General features: G+C 40.9%; 2 protein-coding genes across 3 annotated transcripts in view; one reads left to right on the top strand and one right to left on the bottom strand.

The window, feature by feature from the left end:
• The window catches only part of LOC135503485 (integrator complex subunit 9-like), a 50,674-nt gene that overhangs the window by 17,868 nt on the left and 8,030 nt on the right, over positions 1–24,776 (bottom strand). For both annotated transcript variants that reach the window (XM_064797095.1, XM_064797094.1), the window contains exons 2-6: positions 24,608–24,735; positions 23,499–23,562; positions 23,187–23,249; positions 22,044–22,270; positions 21,641–21,761 (exon numbers count right to left, since the gene is read on the bottom strand). In XM_064797095.1, the coding sequence (XP_064653165.1) occupies positions 21,641–21,761; positions 22,044–22,270; positions 23,187–23,249; positions 23,499–23,562; positions 24,608–24,672 (540 nt within the window). In that variant the 5' untranslated portion in view covers positions 24,673–24,735. The remainder of the gene's footprint in view (positions 1–21,640; positions 21,762–22,043; positions 22,271–23,186; positions 23,250–23,498; positions 23,563–24,607; positions 24,736–24,776) is intronic.
• LOC135503376 (putative ankyrin repeat protein RF_0381) lies at positions 1,418–2,733 on the top strand. The gene is made up of 2 exons (XM_064796935.1): positions 1,418–2,407; positions 2,686–2,733. Exons 1-2 carry the CDS (start codon positions 1,418–1,420, stop codon positions 2,731–2,733), a joined length of 1,038 nt encoding a protein of 345 aa, XP_064653005.1.

The raw sequence follows: 24,776 nt of genomic DNA, 5'->3' as shown, positions 1-24,776 counted from the left end.
ACTTGGACTCAGCTAACCAGTTCCGATGAAGGACCAGCATAGCAGCACAATTTGGCTCACCTACCCTGGACCACCAAACCGCAGCACAAACTTGGTTGACCCAACCAGTTCCTGCCCAGGACCAGCATAGCAGTATCAGTGAAGGAGAACAAACCAGTTCTTGCCCAGGACCAGCAAAGCAGCACAACTGTGGCTGACCCAACCAGTTCCTACCCAGGACCAGCATAGCAGCACATCTGTGGCTGTGCCAACCAGTTCGTGCCCAGGACCACTATAGCAGCACATCTGCGGTTGACCAAACCAGTTCCTACCCAGGACCAGCATAGCAGCACATCTGTGGCTGACTCAACCAGTTCCTGCCCAGAACCAGTATAGCAGAACATCTGCGGTTGACCAAACCAGTTCCTACCCAGGACCAGCAAAGCAGCACAACTGTAGCTTACCAAACCAGTTCGTGCCCAGGACCAGTATAGCAGCACATCTGTGGCTGACCCAACCAGTTCCTGCCCGGGACCAGCAAAGCAGCACAATTGTGGCTGACCCAACCAGTTCCTGCCCAGGACCAGTATAGCAGCACAACTGTTGCTGCCCAACATCATCTTGCCCAGGACCAGCAAAGCAGCACAACTGTAGCTTACCAAACCAGTTCCTACCCAGGACCAGCATAGCAGCACTACTGTGGCTGACCCAACCAGTTCCTGCCCAGGACCAGAAAAGCAGCACTACTGTGGCCAAACAAACCAGTTCCTTTTTGGATGTGTTTCTATTCAGAGACCAGGATTTCATTGGATTACGTTTGAACTTTGCTGTGCCATTGTGAATCATAAGAAGAAGAGAAGACTGGACAAGGGGACTTGCAACAAGAACAGAAAGAAACATTACAGACTGACATACCATTTTGGGGCTAGATCACGGAAGAGTCGTCAAGTCTCACACTTGAGATAGATACTTTACAGGTAATGCAATATTTTTTCATCAGGTACCACTACCAAATGTGAAATGTTATTTGTGTTAACATGTCTGCTTATTTGTTGTAACCAGCATTTAGCGATGACTTTCTTATAGTTTATAGCCTAATTCTGCAAATGGTGGGTTAATATCAGCTGAACCAAGGAATTCTAGACTATATTTATTTGAACGGCTCGACCCTTTCAGTACTTTTTTTCAGTTAAACAAATGCTTTTGAAAAGTCTTCAGCAATAATTGCGTGAGGTAGAAGAGAACTCATGATTTCAAAGAGAAGCACTTCTAGCCCTTCTAGCAGCCGAAACTTCATTTTTTGAAAGTTACATGAGCCTAATAAAGGGAGAAGCACGCATCACTCAATTCAAAATCTTTTTAGATAGTACATTTTTAACCCATACAGCATATGATTTGACATAGAAGACTATAAGGCCAACAACTAACATTAATGCAAATGGCATCACAATCATCCCATCCCGGTCTTGTGGACAACTTGGTTGTTTTTCTTAGTCGGAGCATTGATATCATTTTTGGAACTGACACACGTAAAATCCAGTTATTTCTCTCAGCATCGCAGGGTAACCTAGGTAGAGTGAAATCTCTTGTCTATTCAGGGGCTGACCTGAATGCCAGTGATAAGAACGGGGAGAATGTGATGCACAAAGCATCTCGGTCATCAAATCCTGATCTTGTTGATTACCTCCTTAGTCAGGGCTTTGATATCAATTGTAGAAATGTCACAGGTCAGACCCCAATATTGCTCTCGGCATTCAATGGTAAGTTAGATATGGTCAATCATCTTATCAATTCAGGGGCTGACCTGAATGCCAGTGATAAGAACGGGGAGAATGTGATGCACCTGGCATCTCGGTCATCAAATCCTGATCTTGTTGATTACCTCCTTAGTCAGGGCTTTGATGTCAATTGTAGAAATGTCACAGGTTTGACCCCAATATTGCTCTCGGCATTGGAGGGTAAGTTAGATATGGTCAAGCATCTTATCAATTCAGGGGCTGACCTGAATGCCAGTGATAAGAACGGGGAGAATGTGATGCACCTGGCATCTCGGTCATCAAATCCTGATCTTGTTGATTACCTCCTCAGTCAGGGTTTTGATGTCAATTGTAGAAATGTCACAGGTAAGACCCCAATATTGCTCTCGGCAAGGGAGGGTAAGCTAGATATGGTCAAGCATCTTATCAATTCAGGGGCTAACCTGAATGCCAGTGATAAGGACGGGGAGAATGTGATGCACCTGGCATCTCGGTCATCAAATCCTAATCTTGTTGATTATCTCCTTAGTCAGGGCTTTGATGTCAATTGTAGAAATGTCACAGGTCAGACCCCAATATTGCTCTCGGCAAGGGAGGGTAAGTTAGATATGGTCAAACATCTTATCAATTCAGGGGCTGACCTGAATGCCAGTGATAAGAACGGGGAGAATGTGATGCACCGGGCATCTCGGTCATCAAATCCTGATCTTGTTGATTATCTCCTTAGTCAGGGCTTTGATATCAATTGTAGAAATGTCACAGGTCAGACCCCAATATTGCTCTCGGCATTGCAGGGTGAGTTGAATATGGTCAAGCATCTTATCAATTCAGGGGCTGACCTGAATGCCAGTGATAAGAATGGGGAGAATGTGATGCACAAAGCATCTCGGTCATCAAATCCTGATCTTGTTGATTACCTCCTTAGTCAGGGCTTTGATATCAATTGTAGAAATGTCACAGGTCAGACCCCAATATTGCTCTCGGCAAGGGAGGGTAAGTTAGATATGGTCAAACATCTTATCAATTCAGGGGCTGACCTGAATGCCAGTGATAAGAACGGGGAGAATGTGATGCACCGGGCATCTCGGTCATCAAATCCTGATCTTGTTGATTATCTCCTTAGTCAGGGCTTTGATATCAATTGTAGAAATGTCACAGGTCAGACCCCAATATTGCTCTCGACATTGCAGGGTGAGTTGAATATGGTCAAGCATCTTATCAATTCAGGGGCTGACCTGAATGCCAGTGATAAGAATGGGGAGAATGTGATGCACCGGGCATCTCGGTCATCAAATCCTGATCTTGTTGATTACCTCCTTAGTCAGGGCTTTGATATCAATTGTAGAAATGTCACAGGTCAGACCCCAATATTGCTCTCGGCAAGGGAGGGTAAGTTAGATATGGTCAAACATCTTATCAATTCAGGGGCTGACCTGAATGCCAGTGATAAGAACGGGGAGAATGTGATGCACCGGGCATCTCGGTCATCAAATCCTGATCTTGTTGATTACCTCCTTAGTCAGGGCTTTGATATCAATTGTAGAAATGTCACAGGTCAGACCCCAATATTGCTCTCGGCATTGCAGGGTGAGTTAGATATGGTCAAACATCTTATCAATTCAGGGGCTGACCTGATTGCCAGTGATAAGAACGGGGAGAATGTGATGCACCGGGCATCTCGGTCATCAAATCCTGATCTTGTTGATTACCTCCTTAGTCAGGGCTTTGATATCAATTGTAGAAATGTCACAGGTCAGACCCCAATATTGCTCTCGGCATTGCAGGGTAAGTTAGATATGGTCAAGCATCTTATCAATTCAGGGGCTAACCTGAATGCCAGTGATAAGGACGGGGAGAATGTGATGCACCTGGCATCTCGGTCATCAAATCCTAATCTTGTTGATTATCTCCTTAGTCAGGGCTTTGATGTCAATTGTAGAAATGTCACAGGTAAGACCCCAATATTGCTCTCGGCAAGGGAGGGTAAGTTAGATATGGTCAAACATCTTATCAATTCAGGGGCTGACCTGAATGCCAGTGATAAGAACGGGGAGAATGTGATGCACCGGGCATCTCGGTCATCAAATCCTGATCTTGTTGATTACCTCCTTAGTCAGGGCTTTGATATCAATTGTAGAAATGTCACAGGTCAGACCCCAATATTGCTCTCGGCAAGGGAGGGTAAGTTAGATATGGTCAAACATCTTATCAATTCAGGGGCTGACCTGAATGCCAGTGATAAGAACGGGGAGAATGTGATGCACCGGGCATCTCGGTCATCAAATCCTGATCTTGTTGATTATCTCCTTAGTCAGGGCTTTGATATCAATTGTAGAAATGTCACAGGTCAGACCCCAATATTGCTCTCGGCATTGCAGGGTAAGTTAGATATGGTCAAGCATCTTATCAATTCAGGGGCTAACCTGAATGCCAGTGATAAGGACGGGGAGAATGTGATGCACCTGGCATCTCGGTCATCAAATCCTAATCTTGTTGATTATCTCCTTAGTCAGGGCTTTGATGTCAATTGTAGAAATGTCACAGGTCAGACCCCAATATTGCTCTCGGCAAGGGAGGGTAAGTTAGATATGGTCAAACATCTTATCAATTCAGGGGCTGACCTGAATGCCAGTGATAAGAACGGGGAGAATGTGATGCACCGGGCATCTCGGTCATCAAATCCTGATCTTGTTGATTATCTCCTTAAGCAGGGCTTTGATATCAATTGTAGAAATGTCACAGGTCAGACCCCAATATTGCTCTCGGCATTGCAGGGTGAGTTGAATATGGTCAAGCATCTTATCAATTCAGGGGCTGACCTGAATGCCAGTGATAAGAATGGGGAGAATGTGATGCACCGGGCATCTCGGTCATCAAATCCTGATCTTGTTGATTACCTCCTTAGTCAGGGCTTTGATATCAATTGTAGAAATGTCACAGGTCAGACCCCAATATTGCTCTCGGCAAGGGAGGGTAAGTTAGATATGGTCAAACATCTTATCAATTCAGGGGCTGACCTGAATGCCAGTGATAAGAACGGGGAGAATGTGATGCACCGGGCATCTCGGTCATCAAATCCTGATCTTGTTGATTACCTCCTTAGTCAGGGCTTTGATATCAATTGTAGAAATGTCACAGGTCAGACCCCAATATTGCTCTCGGCATTGCAGGGTAAGTTAGATATGGTCAAGCATCTTATCAATTCAGGGGCTAACCTGAATGCCAGTGATAAGGACGGGGAGAATGTGATGCACCTGGCATCTCGGTCATCAAATCCTAATCTTGTTGATTACCTCCTTAGTCAGGGCTTTGATATCAATTGTAGAAATGTCACAGGTCAGACCCCAATATTGCTCTCGGCATTGCAGGGTGAGTTAGATATGGTCAAACATCTTATCAATTCAGGGGCTGACCTGAATGCCAGTGATAAGAACGGGGAGAATGTGATGCACCGGGCATCTCGGTCATCAAATCCTGATCTTGTTGATTACCTCCTTAGTCAGGGCTTTGATATCAATTGTAGAAATGTCACAGGTCAGACCCCAATATTGCTCTCGGCATTGCAGGGTAAGTTAGATATGGTCAAACATCTTATCAATTCAGGGGCTGACCTGAATGCCAGTGATAAGAACGGGGAGAATGTGATGCACCGGGCATCTCGGTCATCAAATCCTGATCTTGTTGATTACCTCCTTAGTCAGGGCTTTGATATCAATTGTAGAAATGTCACAGGTCAGACCCCAATATTGCTCTCGGCATTGCAGGGTGAGTTAGATATGGTCAAACATCTTATCAATTCAGGGGCTGACCTGAATGCCAGTGATAAGAACGGGGAGAATGTGATGCACCGGGCATCTCGGTCATCAAATCCTGATCTTGTTGATTACCTCCTTAGTCAGGGCTTTGATATCAATTGTAGAAATGTCACAGGTCAGACCCCAATATTGCTCTCGGCATTGCAGGGTAAGTTAGATATGGTCAAGCATCTTATCAATTCAGGGGCTAACCTGAATGCCAGTGATAAGAATGGGGAGAATGTGATGCACCGGGCATCTCGGTCATCAAATCCTAATCTTGTTGATTACCTCCTTAGTCAGGGCTTTGATATCAATTGTAGAAATGTCAAAGGTCAGACCCCAATATTGCTCTCGGCATTGCAGGGTGAGTTAGATATGGTCAAGCATCTTATCAATTCAGGGGCTGACCTGAATGCCAGTGATAAGAACGGGGAGAATGTGATGCACCTGGCATCTCGGTCATCAAATCCTGATCTTGTTGATTACCTCCTTAGTCAGGGCTTTGATATCAATTGTAGAAATGTCACAGGTCAGACCCCAATATTGCTCTCGGCATTGCAGGGTGAGTTAGATATGGTCAAACATCTTATCAATTCAGGGGCTGACCTGAATGCCAGTGATAAGAACGGGGAGAATGTGATGCACCGGGCATCTCGGTCATCAAATCCTGATCTTGTTGATTACCTCCTTAGTCAGGGCTTTGATATCAATTGTAGAAATGTCACAGGTCAGACCCCAATATTGCTCTCGGCATTGCAGGGTAAGTTAGATATGGTCAAGCATCTTATCAATTCAGGGGCTAACCTGAATGCCAGTGATAAGGACGGGGAGAATGTGATGCACCTGGCATCTCGGTCATCAAATCCTGATCTTGTTGATTACCTCCTTAGTCAGGGCTTTGATATCAATTGTAGAAATGTCACAGGTCAGACCCCAATATTGCTCTCGGCATTGCAGGGTGAGTTAGATATGGTCAAACATCTTATCAATTCAGGGGCTGACCTGAATGCCAGTGATAAGAACGGGGAGAATGTGATGCACCGGGCATCTCGGTCATCAAATCCTGATCTTGTTGATTACCTCCTTAGTCAGGGCTTTGATATCAATTGTAGAAATGTCACAGGTCAGACCCCAATATTGCTCTCGGCATTGCAGGGTAAGTTAGATATGGTCAAGCATCTTATCAATTCAGGGGCTAACCTGAATGCCAGTGATAAGAATGGGGAGAATGTGATGCACCGGGCATCTCGGTCATCAAATCCTAATCTTGTTGATTACCTCCTTAGTCAGGGCTTTGATATCAATTGTAGAAATGTCAAAGGTCAGACCCCAATATTGCTCTCGGCATTGCAGGGTGAGTTAGATATGGTCAAGCATCTTATCAATTCAGGGGCTGACCTGAATGCCAGTGATAAGAACGGGGAGAATGTGATGCACCTGGCATCTCGGCCATCAAATCCTGATCTTGTTGATTACCTCCTTAGTCAGGGCTTTGATATCAATTGTAGAAATGTCACAGGTCAGACCCCAATATTGCTCTCGGCAAGGGAGGGTAAGCTAGATATGGTCAAACATCTTATCAATTCAGGGGCTGACCTGAATGCCAGTGATAAGAACGGGGAGAATGTGATGCACCGGGCATCTCGGTCATCAAATCCTGATCTTGTTGATTATCTCCTTAGTCAGGGCTTTGATATCAATTGTAGAAATGTCACAGGTCAGACCCCAATATTGCTCTCGGCATTGCAGGGTGAGTTGAATATGGTCAAGCATCTTATCAATTCAGGGGCTAACCTGAATGCCAGTGATAAGGACGGGGAGAATGTGATGCACCTGGCATCTCGGTCATCAAATCCTGATCTTGTTGATTACCTCCTTAGTCAGGGCTTTGATGTCAATTGTAGAAATGTCACAGGTCAGACCCCAATATTGCTCTCGGCAAGGGAGGATAAGTTAGATATGGTCAAACATCTTATCAATTCAGGGGCTGACCTGAATGCCAGTGATAAGAACGGGGAGAATGTGATGCACCGGGCATCTCGGTCATCAAATCCTGATCTTGTTGATTACCTCCTTAGTCAGGGCTTTGATATCAATTGTAGAAATGTCACAGGTCAGACCCCAATATTGCTCTCGGCATTGCAGGGTAAGTTAGATATGGTCAAGCATCTTATCAATTCAGGGGCTAACCTGAATGCCAGTGATAAGGACGGGGAGAATGTGATGCACCTGGCATCTCGGTCATCAAATCCTAATCTTGTTGATTACCTCCTTAGTCAGGGCTTTGATATCAATTGTAGAAATGTCACAGGTCAGACCCCAATATTGCTCTCGGCAAGGGAGGGTAAGCTAGATATGGTCAAGCATCTTATCAATTCAGGGGCTGACCTGAATGCCAGTGATAAGAATGGGGAGAATGTGATGCACCGGGCATCTCGGTCATCAAATCCTGATCTTGTTGATTACCTCCTTAGTCAGGGCTTTGATATCAATTGTAGAAATGTCACAGGTCAGACCCCAATATTGCTCTCGGCATTGCAGGGTAAGTTAGATATGGTCAAGCATCTTATGAATTCAGGGGCTAACCTGAATGCCAGTGATAAGGACGGGGAGAATGTGATGCACCTGGCATCTCGGTCATCAAATCCTAATCTTGTTGATTATCTCCTAAGTCAGGGCTTTGATGTCAATTGTAGAAATGTCACAGGTCAGACCCCAATATTGCTCTCGGGAAGGGAGGATAAGTTAGATATGGTCAAACATCTTATCAATTCAGGGGCTGACCTGAATGCCAGTGATAAGAACGGGGAGAATGTGATGCACCGGGCATCTCGGTCATCAAATCCTGATCTTGTTGATTACCTCCTTAGTCAGGGCTTTGATATCAATTGTAGAAATGTCACAGGTCAGACCCCAATATTGCTCTCGGCATTGCAGGGTAAGCTAGATATGGTCAAGCATCTTATCAATTCAGGGGCTAACCTGAATGCCAGTGATAAGGACGGGGAGAATGTGATGCACCTGGCATCTCGGTCATCAAATCCTAATCTTGTTGATTATCTCCTAAGTCAGGGCTTTGATGTCAATTGTAGAAATGTCACAGGTCAGACCCCAATATTGCTCTCGGCAAGGGAGGGTAAGTTAGATATGGTCAAACATCTTATCAATTCAGGGGCTGACCTGAATGCCAGTGATAAGAACGGGGAGAATGTGATGCACCGGGCATCTCGGTCATCAAATCCTGATCTTGTTGATTACCTCCTTAGTCAGGGCTTTGATATCAATTGTAGAAATGTCACAGGTCAGACCCCAATATTGCTCTCGGCATTGCAGGGTAAGTTAGATATGGTCAAGCATCTTATCAATTCAGGGGCTAACCTGAATGCCAGTGATAAGGACGGGGAGAATGTGATGCACCTGGCATCTCGGTCATCAAATCCTAATCTTGTTGATTATCTCCTAAGTCAGGGCTTTGATGTCAATTGTAGAAATGTCACAGGTCAGACCCCAATATTGCTCTCGGCAAGGGAGGGTAAGTTAGATATGGTCAAACATCTTATCAATTCAGGGGCTGACCTGAATGCCAGTGATAAGAACGGGGAGAATGTGATGCACTGGGCATCTCGGTCATCAAATCCTGATCTTGTTGATTACCTCCTCAGTCAGGGCTTTGATATCAATTGTAGAAATGTCACAGGTCAGACCCCAATAATGCTCTCGTCATTGGAGGGTAAGCTAGATATGGTCAAGCATCTTATCAATTCAGGGGCTGACCCGAATGCCAGTGATAAGAATGTGCTGAATGTGATGCACCTGGCATCTCTATTATCCAATACTGACCTTGTCCAGTACCTGGTCCTGCAGGGTGTTAACCCAAAATGTACAAGTGTGCTAAATCCTTTTGATTATTCACTACTTCTCAAAGATAACGATATGGTAGCATGTTGGATAAATACTAAACAGATATCTTACTCAACAGATGCATTATGTCAATGTGCCAAGCTTGGGTACACATTTGCTGCTAGACTGCTGTTAGACCTGGTGGTTGATTCAAAGACACGGACTTCAAAAGAATCTGTAATTAAACCCCTTCAGTTGAGTTGCTTGAATGGATCTAGTGATATTGTGAGGCTAGTGTTACTGAAGGAAACAGAAACAAATGTCAGTGCTAGCCTTGGAAGACATCAATTTGACAGCTTACTACCATTTTCTAATTCCATTAATTACCTTAAAGTCTTCTCAATTAGCCCAGCAGAGATATTCAACATGCCAATAGAAAACTTCAGTCGCATCCCAGGGATAGGAAATGTATTGGCAATCTCTCATTTTACTGCAAAGAAGATCAGAGATGCGATTTTGAAATTTATGGATTCACTTGAAACGTTATCTGATTCTGAACATAAGCTGTGTGGAAGTGTTGCAGAGGGATGTAGGGTTGGCCTCCCTAATGAAATGGATATTCTATTTCTACATTTATCTCAGGAGAGTTATGTTCCTCTCATCCCATTAAATTCAGGGTATATGCACTACTCAGGAATCAACAATCAGTTCGGGAGTAAAAGTTTTCATAGCGGGTTTTACACTAATTTACATGCTGCTCTAGAAGCAAATCCTAATGTTGATGGAGTACACAAACAAGAGATAGAAGGCTCACTAAGTTTTCCGAAAGACACAGATCGTAAAGCTTGTACTCCTGTTTTACTCAACTGGGAAGATGAATCAAACAAATTGCTTGTGTCTGTTGATGCTGTGCCTTGTGTTCACATTGATGGCTGGCAAAAGGAATTCACTGAAAGAACTTGGTTGATGGACCATACCGAACTGAAGAAGAGAGGCTACCTTCTGGTACCTAAACCACCTCATAGGAAGAGTAAATTAGCAGAGCTGTTGACCAATGAACAATTAGATGAGCTCTGGCGGGTATCGTTTTCACATCTCGAGGTTGAACATTTCAATCGCCTTGAGGACAGGATCAAGAATGTGTACGTAACTGCCAAATGTTTGAGGAACCCAGATGCAAGCCGCATCATGATCGCTGAAGGTGAAGGCCTACCAAAGAATGTCGATGACTATATCAGCAGTTACCATCTGAAGTCCATGTTTCTGAAGAATGTTGAAGATTTCCTGAAGTCTGAGCAGAGTCTTGGTGAGATGGTGTGTAAGGTGTATGATGACCTTGATGATGCCCTCCACAAGGGTTTCATCCCCATGTTCTTCGCACCAGATTACAATGTCTTGGAGGGACTAAAACTAGATGTTGCTAAGAGCGCAAAAGTGGCAAGAATAATGAAAGCCTTTGTGAGAAGACTGTGTGGCAAGGGAAGACACAACAAAGAGACTGAAATGAAACCAACAGAAGCAAATGAGAGGGTGGTAGATTGTGATGCTCTTTTGCGAGAAATGGAAGTCACAGACGAGAGTTGGACATACTTTGCTGTCGATATTATCAGTGGCAAAATTACCAAATGGAAAATTTAGTATAATTTCAAGTCCTATGACATAGGATCAGACACAGCAGCACAATTGTAAAGATTGTGTAATCGACTTAGAAGACCATTGAGATTTATTGCAGTATGTTTGTTCTCCTGTTGGTTCATTCGTAAACCATTGTTATCAATATGTTCGATACTTTTCCTATTATATTTCAACTCTTAGATAGTAGAAAAAACACATTATTCGTTATTTTCAGTACGCACAAGCCCTGGCACGAAAGACCTTTCCCGTGGACGCCAAGATCCCAGTTCACGTCACCCCACTATTAAGACGTCACCGCTGGTTTTACAGCGACAACTTAGTTTAATAGGCCACTTTATCAGCGAGGCCTAGACTGACCCAGATAAACTAGTTCATAGGGAATTCCATCTCCTCGGTGATCTGGGTCACAGCAAAAATAGAACTGATTCCCGGTTGTAAAGTGGGCTATAGCAGGCTATATTTACACATTATGCTCAGTTTTCTTCCTGGAATAGATTCCTGACATTCCAATCTGTCTGTGTCAGTGTTTGTTTCAAGAAAATCGGACCACAGATAAGGAATAACAATGGGGATGCTGTGTCCTACTTAGGACAGTTTCTGCTATCAAGTACTGTTTAATCAATAGCCAATTAATTAAGTCTGTCCTCATTCACCATCATGAAAACTTGTTTGTCGTCTAATTTGGGGGTAATCCTAACATATAAAACGGGCCGCATTACCGGACAGTTATTCGGTTTGCAGGTATAGGATCCCAGATAGGGGTCTAACTGAAAAGATACTGCACTGGTCCTAACGCAACTACACTTGATTCAAACACATCTAAAGCAATCGACAAGGTGTAAGTTAATTTTGATTGGCAGTGTGAGCCACATAAGGTATCTAACCCCTCTTGTGCCACCCTAATTAAGGGGTTGAGGTGGGCGTGGCACACAACAAAAATTCAAATTTCAGGAATGAAAATGCAGATACATGCAACAATATTCAAGGATACAATTACAGGAAATGATATCAATAAGGCAAGATGCAGTTCATGAATTATAAAAGCAATAATATAATATTGATGTGAAACAAAAAGGCCCTGATTGAAGTTGATTCTACTTTGTTGATTTTGATGATTGTCTCTTAGCCTTTTTGTCTTTCTTGTCTCTCTTTCCTGTCACATCGTTTGAGTTCCTTCGTTAGTTGCGTACTTGTTGATGCTCTTGTGGACCCGAACATACATCTTTTTAAACGTTCTGTTGCCAAAGCTCCTTTTCCGTACTGTTGTTGCGCATGCCACTGTTGAAGAAACTCTTGCCTTGGGTACCACACATAACTTTACTGGCTATAAGTAAAACAGGCAATAAGCACACAGAATAGTGAACAAAACTATATAAAAAGTGAATGACAATAATAATGTTATGGGAAGTTAATTTAAAATTGGTTCCTACCCGTCCTCCTGTCTTGCATTCAATGTAAGATGCATCGCCAGATGTTTCAATTTTCCTCTTCACCATATTCGTTAAAACTTTATCCTCGTCTTGTTTAAGTGGTTCCGATAGAGATGCGAGTAATTTACTGGGTGTGGTTTGAATGCACATGTCAACCTTTGGTGGCTTTGCTGGAGTACTGGTACGAAATGTTTTTGACTGGTTGAGATCAGTGTTGAGAGACATATCCATTAAAGTATCATCATCATCATTACCATCACCATCATCATCATTTTTGGCTTCATTGTCCACACTTTGGTCTTTACTAGTGTCACACGAATGCTTACCAAACACATTGGTATATGGACGTCGTTGCCCACAGTCTTTGCACTTTATTTTCAAACGCAGAAGTTGAGTAAAAAATAGTTGGGGAGGTTTTGAGACTTCCCTGAACAAAACAGTTTCCTGGCACACTGGACATTGAATCTCATCACTTTCTTGACTAATGAAAAGAGACGACAGACACGTAGAACAATAACAATGGTGGCACTTTGTAACAACAGTGTAGGTTGAAAATATATCTTTACATATTGGACAGGTGTACATTTCCTGGGAATCATCTAATTCAGAATTTTCTGGTGCCATAATCCTATCACTGTCCCAGAAATTTTCAAATATGTCCGAATCACGAATATTAAAAGGAAGTTGTCGTAGCCAACCACCTTTGGCCTGTCTCCTGAACTTAGGGTTTGTCATCTGGTTAAAATGGTGGCAAACATTGCAATTACCTGCATGGGGGAGCCAAAATTATCTGTCTTTCACTTTGCATTCTTTTCGGAAACACACATATTTTGTTACTATATCATCACGTTTCAAATCTCTTACAATTTTGTTAACACATTTTCTGCATATGAAGGGAGAATGGGTATCAGGGGAGTCAAGGGTAATATCAATATCATAGAATTCAATTATGTCGGACTTTCTCAAGGTGCATGTCACGATGGTGCATGTCACGATGCATGCTTACGATCTTTTCGTTCCTTTTTACTCTGAACAAGTTCACAACAAATACGGCATAACTTTTGAATATAACTATGGTGAACCCTAAGGGCCTCAGTTGGCCCCTCCATACCTTTTATAGTATCCTAAAGGGATCTGAATAAACCCAGCAAACTAAATATCAGAAATCCATTTGAAATTCCATTCAGAAAATAAAAGAATGCAGATAATTCACAAAAAAGGGTTAACGGCACACCTTCGTGGACACGTGGTTTTTGTCAGGCCATAGATCCTATTAAAATAACTGTCCGGTGAAAATCTCACTTCTTGCACTGAGGATAGTATCCCAGCTATCACTAACACTAAATATTTTCTGCCAAAATGAGGACAAACTTTACTAATTAAATGACTCATTACACTCAAAATTTAATTAACTTCAGACACCAATATAGGGCACTAGGCCCGCTGTACCAAGAAAGTGTGACTCATATGTGTTGGCATATATATAAACAAGAAAAGACTACAAACAACTGTTTCATTAAAGACCCATCTTTAATTAAGAAAATTAATTATATCTGACAGAGAGTCAAGATTCTTTCTGCAAATACGCCACCTATCGTGTTACTATAAATACCCATCTGGGCCTGTGACCCAGAATTGAGATCAGATAATCAAGAGTGGCCTATTTTAACTAAGTTGTCGATCTGAGGCAGGAAAAGACAGCGGTGACGTAACGTCATTTCCATATATCATCGACGTGACGTCGGAAAAAAATCATTATCAGCACCATGACGTCAAGGGTTAGATCTTATCTCCAGGAAACGCCTTACTAGTGCATCGTTCCACGTGGAAAGAGTCGATGCGTGGAGAGCTAACTCGGGTCAAATCGGAGTCAACATCGGAAAAACGCAATAATTCATTCAGATTCAGTCTGCACAAGGTTATAGGTCTATATGTCTGCCATACAGAATGTCCCGAGTCCTATTTCAGGCATAGACGTTGGGTAGAGTGGGGCTGGTGCCACGAATAATCTGTTCATAACAACAATATACCAACACTATTTTGTGACCCGCTCTGTCAAAATGAGGCTGTTGGGTAAATATCTTGAAAATTAGTTAGTAGCACTGGCTTATTCTGCCCAAAGTTATCTTTAAAATGGTGTCTGATTCATGAAGATCTCTTTTAGATGGGCTGAGATGTGGACTTCAGAATACATCTCTCTCTGAGGTAAAAAGTTGAGAAAACCTTTTCCGCAAATGGGTTATTTATGGATAAGCATTTGAAGGAGCAACTTATTGGCTGTATTTCATGGCTTTAGTGGCCTCAAAACACCTCCAGACATCATTAAAATGACCCCAGGAAAGTCATTAAAAAAAAGGCACCTCAGTCACTGGGAGTATTTCATAGTTTGGATCAGAGTATTTCATAGTTTGGTCAATTCCTCGTAGTACTCTGTAGTTCGAACTGTCACATTTCATGTTTAGTGGTTTAGTGTTTCATGAGGTATTTTAGAATGAAAATTGACACCAAACTGGAGGCATTCTGTAATTTTGCGTATTTTGTATTTTCTGTAGTTACTAATTTTTTGTTACCGGTGATATGTAGAATGAAAGTAATAAGTTGCAAATGTATGTATCTATCATGTCTGCCATTTGGTTTGAACTTAACCCAGGTTCTACAACAATGCTCATCAATGCTCCATTAGTTGGCAGAAGTATTTTGTAGTTGGGATTCCGATAATATTTCGTGAGTGTTTTAGGATAGAAATTGACACCAAACTGGAGGTATTCTTTAGATTTGTAATCTTATGTATCTTACGTTTTTTGTATTTGTCAATATTTTTGTTTTTGGTTATGTGCAGAGTGAACATAGCAAGCTGCAAAATATATGTATGTATCATGTCTAGTGTTTGGTTGGAATTTCACACTGGTTCTTCAACAATGCTTCATTAGTTGAAGGTAGTATTTTGTAGTTGGGACCTCGGTAGTATTTCATAGTCTGGATTCCAGTAGTAGTTGGTAGTTGGTAGTTTGGACTTGCCCATTTATAAGCAATAGTTTCAGAAACATTATTGCGTTTGGTTTTGATGTTGCAACTACCACTGCTCTGGTTAGTACAGAATACAGACAGTCGAAATCACATTTAATGTTTAGTGAGGTGTTTTAGAATAGAAATTGATACCAAACGGGAGGTAATTCTGAATAAATCAATATTTTCGTTATTGGTGATATGCAGTATGAACATAGTAAGCTGCAAAATGCATGTATGTATCATGTCAACAGTTTGGTTGGAATTTTACACAGGTTCTACAAAGATGCTCATTAGTTGAGAGTAGTATTTGATAGTTAGAACTTGCATTTTTTAAGCAACTAACTTCAGGAACAATATTGCAGTTTGTTTTGGGTGTTCAGCTTCGTTTGGTACTGAAAGCAGTCGAAATCACATTTAATGTTTAGTTTGAGGGTTTTAGAATAGAAATTGACATAAACGCCTGGAGGTATCAAGTAACTTTGTAATTTTGTGTATTTTGTAAATATTGTGTATTTGTCAATATTCTTATTATGATGATATATAAATGTAGTACGCTGCAAAATGTATACATGTATGTGTCATGCCTGCCGTTTTTTTTGTTGGAACTTCACACAGCTCCAATTAGTTGGGCGGTGGTATATCATAGTTCGGACTCCAGCAGTATTTCACAGTTAAGATTCAAATGGTATTTTGTAGTTATGACTTCCACGTCAATAATAAATAAGCTACAAAAACATTGTTCTTAATACACTGATGACATAACCCTGTGTAGTATCGGGGGAGGGGTCTGAAATTAAACCCCCAATGTATGTATGTATCATGTCAGCCATTTTGTTGGAACTTCAAACAAGTTCTACAAAGATGCTTCATTAGTTGGGGGTTGTATTTTGTAGTTTGGATCTGGTAGTATTTTCAAGCCTGGATAGTATTTGATAGTTAGGAGTTGCACATTTATAAGCAATAGTTTCAAAAACATTATTGTGTTTGGTTTTGATGTTGCAACTATAACTGCTCTGGTTAGTACAGAATACACACAGTCGAAATCACATTTAATGTTTAGTGAGGTGTTTTAGAACAGAAATTGATACCAAACGGGAAGTAATCTGTAATTTTGTAATTTCCTGTACATGTATTTTGTATGTTCTGTATTAGTCAATATTTTCGTTATTGGTGATATGCAGTATGAACACAGTAAGCTGCAAAATGCATGTATGAATCATGTTAACAGTTTGGTTGGAATTTCACACAGATTCTACAAATATGCTTCATTAGTTGGGGGTAGTATTTGATAGTTTGGACTTGCACTTTTATAAGCAACTAGCTTCAAGAACAATATTGAAGTTTGTTTTGGGTGTTAAGCTTCGTTTGGTACAGAATACGAAAGCAGTCGAAATCACATTTAATGTTTAGTCTGAGGTGTTTTAGAATAGAAATTGACATGAACGCCTGGAGGTATCATGTAACTTTGAAATTTTTTGTATTTTGTAAATATTGTGTATTTGTCAATACTCTTATTATGATGATATATAAAAGCAGTAAGCTGCAAAATGTATGTATGTGTCATGCCTGATGTTTTTTGTTGAAACTTCACACAGTTCCAATTAGTTGGGCAGTGGTATATTATAGTTAGGACTCCAGCAGTATTTCACAGTTAAGATTCAAATGGTATTATGTAGATTTGACTTCCACATCGATAAGCAATAAGCTACAAAAACATTGTTCTTATCCCTTGTCTCAAAATACACAGATGACATAACCCTGTGTAGTATCGGGGGAGGGGTCTGAAATTAAACCCCCAATGTATGTATGTATCATGTCAGCCATTTTGTTGGAACTTCACACAAGTTCTACAAAGATGCTTCATTAGTTGGGGGTTGTATTTTGTAGTTTGGACCTGGTAGTATTTTCAAGCCTGGACAGTATTTGATCTTTAGGAGTTGCACATTTATAAGCAATAGTTTCAGAAACATTATTGCGTTTGGTTTTGGTGTTGCAACTATAACTGCTCTGGTTAGTACAGAATACAGACAGTCGAAATCACATTTAATGTTTAGTGAGGTGTTTTAGAACAGAAATTGATACCAAACGGGAAGTAATCTGTAATTTTGTAATTTCCTGTACATGTATTTTGTATGTTCTGTATTAGTCAATATTTTCGTTATTGGTGATATGCAGTATGAACATAGTAAGCTGCAAAATGCATGTATGTATTATGTCATGAGTTTGGTTGGAATTTCACACAGGTTCTACAAAGATGCTTCATTAGTTGGGGGTAGTATTTGATAGTTTGGACTTGCACTTTTATAAGCAACTAGCTTCAAGAACAATATTGCAGTTTGTTTTGGGTGTTCAGCTTCGTTTGGTACTGAATGCGAAAGCAGTCGAAATCACATTTAATGTTTAGTCTGAGTTGTTTTAGAATAGAAATTGACATGAACGCCTGGAGGTATCTTGTAACTTTGAAATTTTTTGTATTTTGTAAATATTGTGTATTTATCAATATTCTTATTATGATGATATATAAAAGTAGTAAGCTGCAAAATGTATGTATGTGTCATGCCTGATGTTTTTTGTTGAAACTTCACACAGTTCAAATTAGTTGGGCAGTGGTATATCATAGTTTAGACTCCAGCAGTATTTCACAGTTAAGATTCAAATGGTATTATGTAGATTTGACTTCCACATCGATAAGCAATAAGCTACAAAAACATTGTTCTTATCCCTTGTCTCAAAATACACAGATGACATAACCCTGTATAGTATCGGGGGATGGGGTCTGAAATTAAACCCCCAATGTATGTATGTATCATGTCAGCCATTTTGTTGGAACCTCACACAAGTTCAACAAAGATGCTTCATTAGTTGGGGGTTGTATTTTGTAGTTTGGATCTGGTAGTATTTTCAAGCCTGGATATTATTTGATAGTTGGTAGTTGCACATTTATAAGCAATAGTTTCAAAAACATTATTGCGTTTGGTTTTGGTGTTGCAACTACAACTGCTCTGGTTAGTACAGAATACAGACAGTCGAAATCACATTTAATGTTTAGTTAGAGGTGTTAGAATCATGGAGTTATAATGGAACATGGAGTTCTGCAATTTTGTAATCTTATATATCTTATATTTTCTGTATTTTTGTCGATATTTTGTTACTGGTGATAAGTAGTATGAAAGTAGTAAGCGGCAAAATGTTTGTATGTACCATGTCTGCCGTTCCGATAGAACTTCACACAGGTTTTACAACAATGTTCCATTAGTTGGGCGGTACTATTTCATAGTTTGGACTCCAGTAGTATTTCATTGTAGTTTTGATCCCGCTAGCATTTTGTAGTTAGGAATCCAATGGTATTTTATAGTTTGGACTTCCACGTCTATAAGCAATAAGCTACAAAAGAAATTCTTATCATTCCTTGTCTCAAAATACACTGATGATATAAGCCTGTATAGGTTGGGGGGGGGGGGGAGGGGGGTCTGAAATTAAACTCCCAGTTGGTTGATAACCAAGCATCAATAAAGGCTTTGTTGATGTTTTGTCCAAGTGGTGAAATTGACAATCAATTTGTTGATTTGTTACTTCAACAAAACACTGACGACTTGATGCAGAACATTAGTCTCTTCTTCACTTTCTAAAAAGAAGAGCAGGTTCGGGATTTAGAATTTTTAGCCTTAGTTTGGCCTTACTGTGTAAACCATGAAATTCCTTCAAACTTGAAAGTTGATGAATTGGCGGTAGACTGAATATTGTATCTGCTGCCAAAACTTAATAGTGAATGCAATACAGTTGAAGTTTTCACACTAAAGTTGGTGAATTGACTCAATTTCAATTGGTGGTAGACTAAATATTGCATTGTAGCCAAACTTTAATGGTTAATGCAATACAGTTGAAAGTAACATGCTTTTTAAGTTTGCCTTTGACAGAGTGTCGGCAAAATGATAAAATGCTTGTGAAGATTTCACGTTTTACAGTATTTTGAGATGCCCTGGTTTATGCCAGTCTCTCTATTTTGTCATTTTGTCATTTTATGAGACGCTCTGCCTTTCCCAGGCAACATGTGGAAAGTATTCCAATACACCTTAGCAGCAATGTAATGTCGTCTTCTATATATATAATACAATCCGCCTTATTTTGGCTGCAGTGTTTAGTTTGGTGTTGCAGCTATTTAACTGCTTAGGTTGGTGCAGAATACGGAAGCAGTTGAAATCACATTTAATGTTCAGTTTGAGATGTTTTAGAATATAAATTTTCAGAATTCTTTCAAAGACTCCAAGTTCCAAAGTGGTCACACGTTGCATTTTTCTAAACCCCAAAGGATTGCCTGGGTTGAAGGGAAAACCAGAGTTATCCCAGTGTCATCGAGGTGTTAATCTTGGGGTGTACCGAGTGTTAAATAGAATTGACTACGAATTGACTCAACTCACAGCAAGCGGTCAATTCCTGGGGTTTATATGGAACTCCTAGTTAAACCTTGGGGTTAACACTTAGTTAAATTCAATATTTGACCTCACCCATTGTGCCTTATTTTGGCCGCAGCAGTTGGTTTGGTGTTGCGACTATCTATTAACTGCTTAGCTTGGTACAGAATACAGAAGCAGTTGAAATCACATTCAATGTTTAGTTTGTGGTGGTTTAAAATGGAAATTTTCAGAATTCTTTCAAAGACTTCAGCTTCCAATTTTATGTTCTAAAAGTGTGTGGTCTCTTATGAGACATAATTATTGCCTTCCTTCTAAACCTGCCGTTCAAATGAATAGACGATGAACTAATGATACTTGAGAAGTGCTATAATAAAAATATATCTGTAATTTGAAATTGCCTTCATTAGTTTTATTCAGGACTGTGGAAATGGTACGTCGTTCATATTTCATCGTGAGTCCAGAAAATGGAAATGCAGTCATACACAATGCCATAATGCAGGTATCATGCATGCAACTTTGCCAAAACACATCTTAGGAATGTAAAATTTTATATTCAGTAAGCATTTACACGATGTGAAATTTTCAGATTCGATTACATATTTTAATGTTTTTAACGAACGGCGTAGGCATTTAAACCAAATAGAGTGGTTATGGATAACTCTGTCAGAACGCTATTAATTAAGAGAGCAGTAACCATGGTAACTATTCAAACAAAGTAACTTTTGAATTTGTTAATCGATCTTTAATGACAGAGAGGTTCCACTGCATGTCCTCTCAAATTTTTACTGATAAAACACAGGATATGACTGGTTAAGCTGGAAATGATTTGGCTTCAAAGTTAAACTGAAATTTTAATAGAAGCTGCATCATTTCTCCTATTATTCTCGTTAACCCTTTTGCTACGGCTGACAATTTTTGGCCAGCGCCATCTGGTGCTGACAGTGGATACCATTAAATAAACAGAAGAGCCTACATTTACCTGAATTTTCGCAATTTTTCAAAAGTGTTGCCATCTATACTAAGAGGATGAATCTAATTATCTCGAGTGTGTTTGACATGTTTAAAGAGAAAAATCAAAAGCTTTCTGCCTAATCTTTTTATAAAGACAGAGTTATCCGGGGTTCCACTATATTTTTTACATTTCTGCTGTGGTCTGTGGTCAATGAACCCACTTACAAAGTCTTGGACACAGCACTGTGCCATCAAGACTCCATCCTTTATTATCCCAATGACTAAGACATGGTCGGAAGGAGCCAAGCTGAAGACCAACTGTGGCGATCACTGGGCATGGATGAACTTTCCCTAACACAGCACTGTGCCATCTAGATTCTATCCCACATACAACAGGACTGCCCCATCTTATTAGCCAAACGACAATGACATGGTTAATAGAAGGAGCCAAGCTGAAGACCAACTGTGGCGATCACTGGATGAACTTTCCCAGCCACCTTGGTGGTCTGTGGTCTATACAAGCCCTCTTCAAGGGACAAAAATAAAACATGAAAATTAGGCGGTTTATAGACACAGACAGGGAGTACAGTAGAACCTCTTTATAATAAGTGTTGTCCTTAATAAAGAGGTGTCCTGATTAGAGAAGTCAAACTGAAAGGAAACTATCAATTTGGGACCAAAGCTAGTGTCCTTAATAGAGAGGTGTCCTGATTAAAGAGGTCAATCTGAATGGAAACAACCAATTTAGGACCAAAACTAAGTGTCCTTAATAGAGAGGTTGTCCTAAATAGAGAGGTGTCCGCTAAGGAAGGTTCCACTTTACTTACAACTTTTTCATTAAAGCCGACCATCTTGACTCGAGATAAGCAGTGATTGACATCATGCATGTCATAAAGCTGTTTCCATGACGACACATTCGCAGCATCCTTCAACGGGGCAGGTAGCACTCTGAAACAGAAAAAAAAAATTTCAACTTAACCCTCTCTCTACCGTACAAAGTAGAGGGACTAATTTGGCCATCTTCAAGTGATATACGGTGTAAGGGCCCTGGGTCATGTCAGATTCAACACTAAATACATCCCTCGTACAATCGTGAATCATTTTGACTTACTGTGAGACGTGAGAGACCCCTATAAGTAACTTTGTGTAACTTTATCTTGTCTGCCTAGCTGCTGCCTATATTGTCCCTTTAAACTGGTTGAAAGCTGATATGATAAAGACAGGACTCACTTGAGAATACTTTCCTGTTTAAAGACAGATGTCGATTCTTTCTTCGGGATTTTTTCCACGAACTGCACCAGTTCCTCCATGAATTGTCTGCCCACTTGTAGCGTAGGTTCAGTGGCGTACACCTTACCCTTAAAGCCGGTGTACTCGGTGATGAACGGCAGAGCCAACATGTTGTGGGAGTTGGATATCAAGATGGCGTCGATATCCGACATGTCCAGGAGGCCAGTCTGAAAGTAAAATGAGGCAATGCTGATTGATGAAACGGTAAGTAAAAGTTGTAGAGTAGAACCTCTCTATTGAGGACACCCTTAGGACTGAAAATGTGACCTGGCAGAGCAAAACCAGGAGCATGTCGCTCTGAGCTTGGCAGGCTGAGATGGACTGTTTGTTCATTTCACTGTTGTCTGCCATTTGTAAAGTATGGGTACATCGATTTCTTTCATTATCTCCTGGTGTCATTTAGGCTTATCTTCTGTGCGACAAGCACCTGGTTTAACTGTGACAGGTCACAAATATTGTCCTAAATTCAGAGGTGCCACACGCCCAAGTTGTCCCTTTAACACAATAGAACAATTTGAGGGGCTCGGTTCGCATTAACCCTTTGTTGCGACAGCCATTTTTCAGCCAGCGCCATCTCGTGCCAATAGTTTATACCAATAATGAACAGTGGAGCTTACTTACATCTGAATGGTCCAAACAATTCGAAAGTGTCGCCATCTTTTTTATTGGGCTGAAACTAATCATCCCAGAGTGCGTTCAGTGTGCTTAGAGAGGGTGTGGGTCTTGTATTTTAGATGTGTGGATGATGTACATAGCACGTCACCCGCACAATATTGGACCATGTACGACGTATTATGCACGTCACTCGCAGCAAAAGGGTTAAATGATTTAAGACCTAATGATTGCGGCAGTAGAAGAAGAACTACTGTAGAACCTCTCTAATAAGGACACCAACAGGACTGAGAAGTGCTGTCCTTAATAGAGAGGTGTACTGATTAGAGAGGTCAAATTGAATGGAAACAACCAATTTGGGACCAAAACTAGTGTCCTCAGTAGCGAGGTTGTCCTTAATAGAGAGGTGTCCGCTTAGGGAGGTTCTAATGTACTATAGAAATCCCAATTTCATTCGCACCAGGAACTTACCTCTGGCACACAGAACTCTGGCGGACCATCTATGAAAATACGACCTCCACATTCCCTGAAAATCTAAAATAGAGAAAAAAAAACTTGTAGGAAAAAGTTGAAAACCTCAAAAATAATAAAAAAATGGAGGATATACTGGTTATAAGTCTTCATTCCAATTGAGTACGTCAAAATGATTCACGCTTGTACGAGGAATATATTTAGTGCTGAATCTGACATGACCCAGTGCCCTTACTGTGTATATTAGTCACCTGAAGATGGCCAAATTAGCCTCTCTGCTCCTGCCTATAGTCCCCCTTTAACGAGACTTACATTTTCCATTTTATCCACTGAATGTCCGGGTGGTTTCCAGGTGGGCAAGTTTGCCATCCTCTGGCTGAAAATACAACCAAGGCATTGAGAATTAATACAGAAACAACAATCCGAAGAACTCAGTTTAATTCGGACCACGTGTATTACTCATACAGTCATAGGACTACCTACCTTTTCAATCAAAAAACATTTTTAAAGGTGAAGGCCATTCATGTTTACTGTATTTAATGGTGGTCAAGGAAAATAGAATACACGATGCTGAAGTGCAGTTACTATGCATGCAAATTAGCTGAAACTTGGTATTTAAATACAGGGAGTATTTGTACATCTATTGACACAACAGCATAGTTGAAAGTTATATTCAGTGCATACTTAGACATTAGAAAAGTATCAAATTCCAATTCAATTTTTAAATATGTGAAAGAGCGGAGTATGCCTTTAAGGGGGACTATAGGCATGGGTCACAAAGGTGGTCATCAGATGACAAATATGCACAGTTAGAGGGCGCCAGGTCTCGTTTGATTCAGTGTTTTAAAATAGATAGATGCCTCGTACAATAATGGCTATTTTATCGTACAGTACATGTAGGATGTACTCTACGATAGGAGACCATTTTTTGTACCTTCAATAACTCAATCTGACCTGCGTGGCACCTTGTCGGAGTCCATACCTACCTTTCCTCTTCTTCCTCTGTGTTCACTCTGCACTTGGACTTGAGGCTGGGGATTTTCACCAGGGAGTATTCCTCCTCAAAGACGAGATGAGCGTTTTTGCGTGCCACTGCATTTAGACACCAATTGGGTTTAATGCTATTATTATTGGTCTAGTGACTCCGCCTTTGGCCAGAGGTTGAGTCCACGCTAGCTACTCATGTTTCTCACTAGGTGGGGTCTTTAAGTTTAACCTGCCCGGGCATAGACACCAGACACAAGGAACATTGGTTTCTTGAGTCTCATTCGAAGGACTGTGAAGAGTCAGGAATCTAAGTTATGTGAAAGCCACACCAAGTCACCCTGAATACATCCTGGGTTCTCCCCGGGATCGAACCCGGACCCTTTTGCGTGGAAGCCAGCAGTGTTGACCACTAGGCTATGAGGTTCCTTACCTACCTTTTAACTGGTCCATTTGGGAGGAAGAACTGTAGAGGTGACATGTCCAGGCCGCAATCCATCATTATAGTGGTCCCCTTGAATGTCAGCACAAAGCATGGCTTGTTGGGATTTCCGCTAAGGCAATACTGGAAAAATAAACGAAACCGAGTTGAGATCCAGGCCACCT

Source organism: Lineus longissimus, chromosome 19 (assembly GCF_910592395.1).
Source record: "Lineus longissimus chromosome 19, tnLinLong1.2, whole genome shotgun sequence".
NCBI classification, from domain to species: domain Eukaryota; kingdom Metazoa; phylum Nemertea; class Pilidiophora; order Heteronemertea; family Lineidae; genus Lineus; species Lineus longissimus.
Note: the sequence above shows the minus strand (reverse complement) of the source record. Positions and strands in the feature narration are given on the sequence as shown.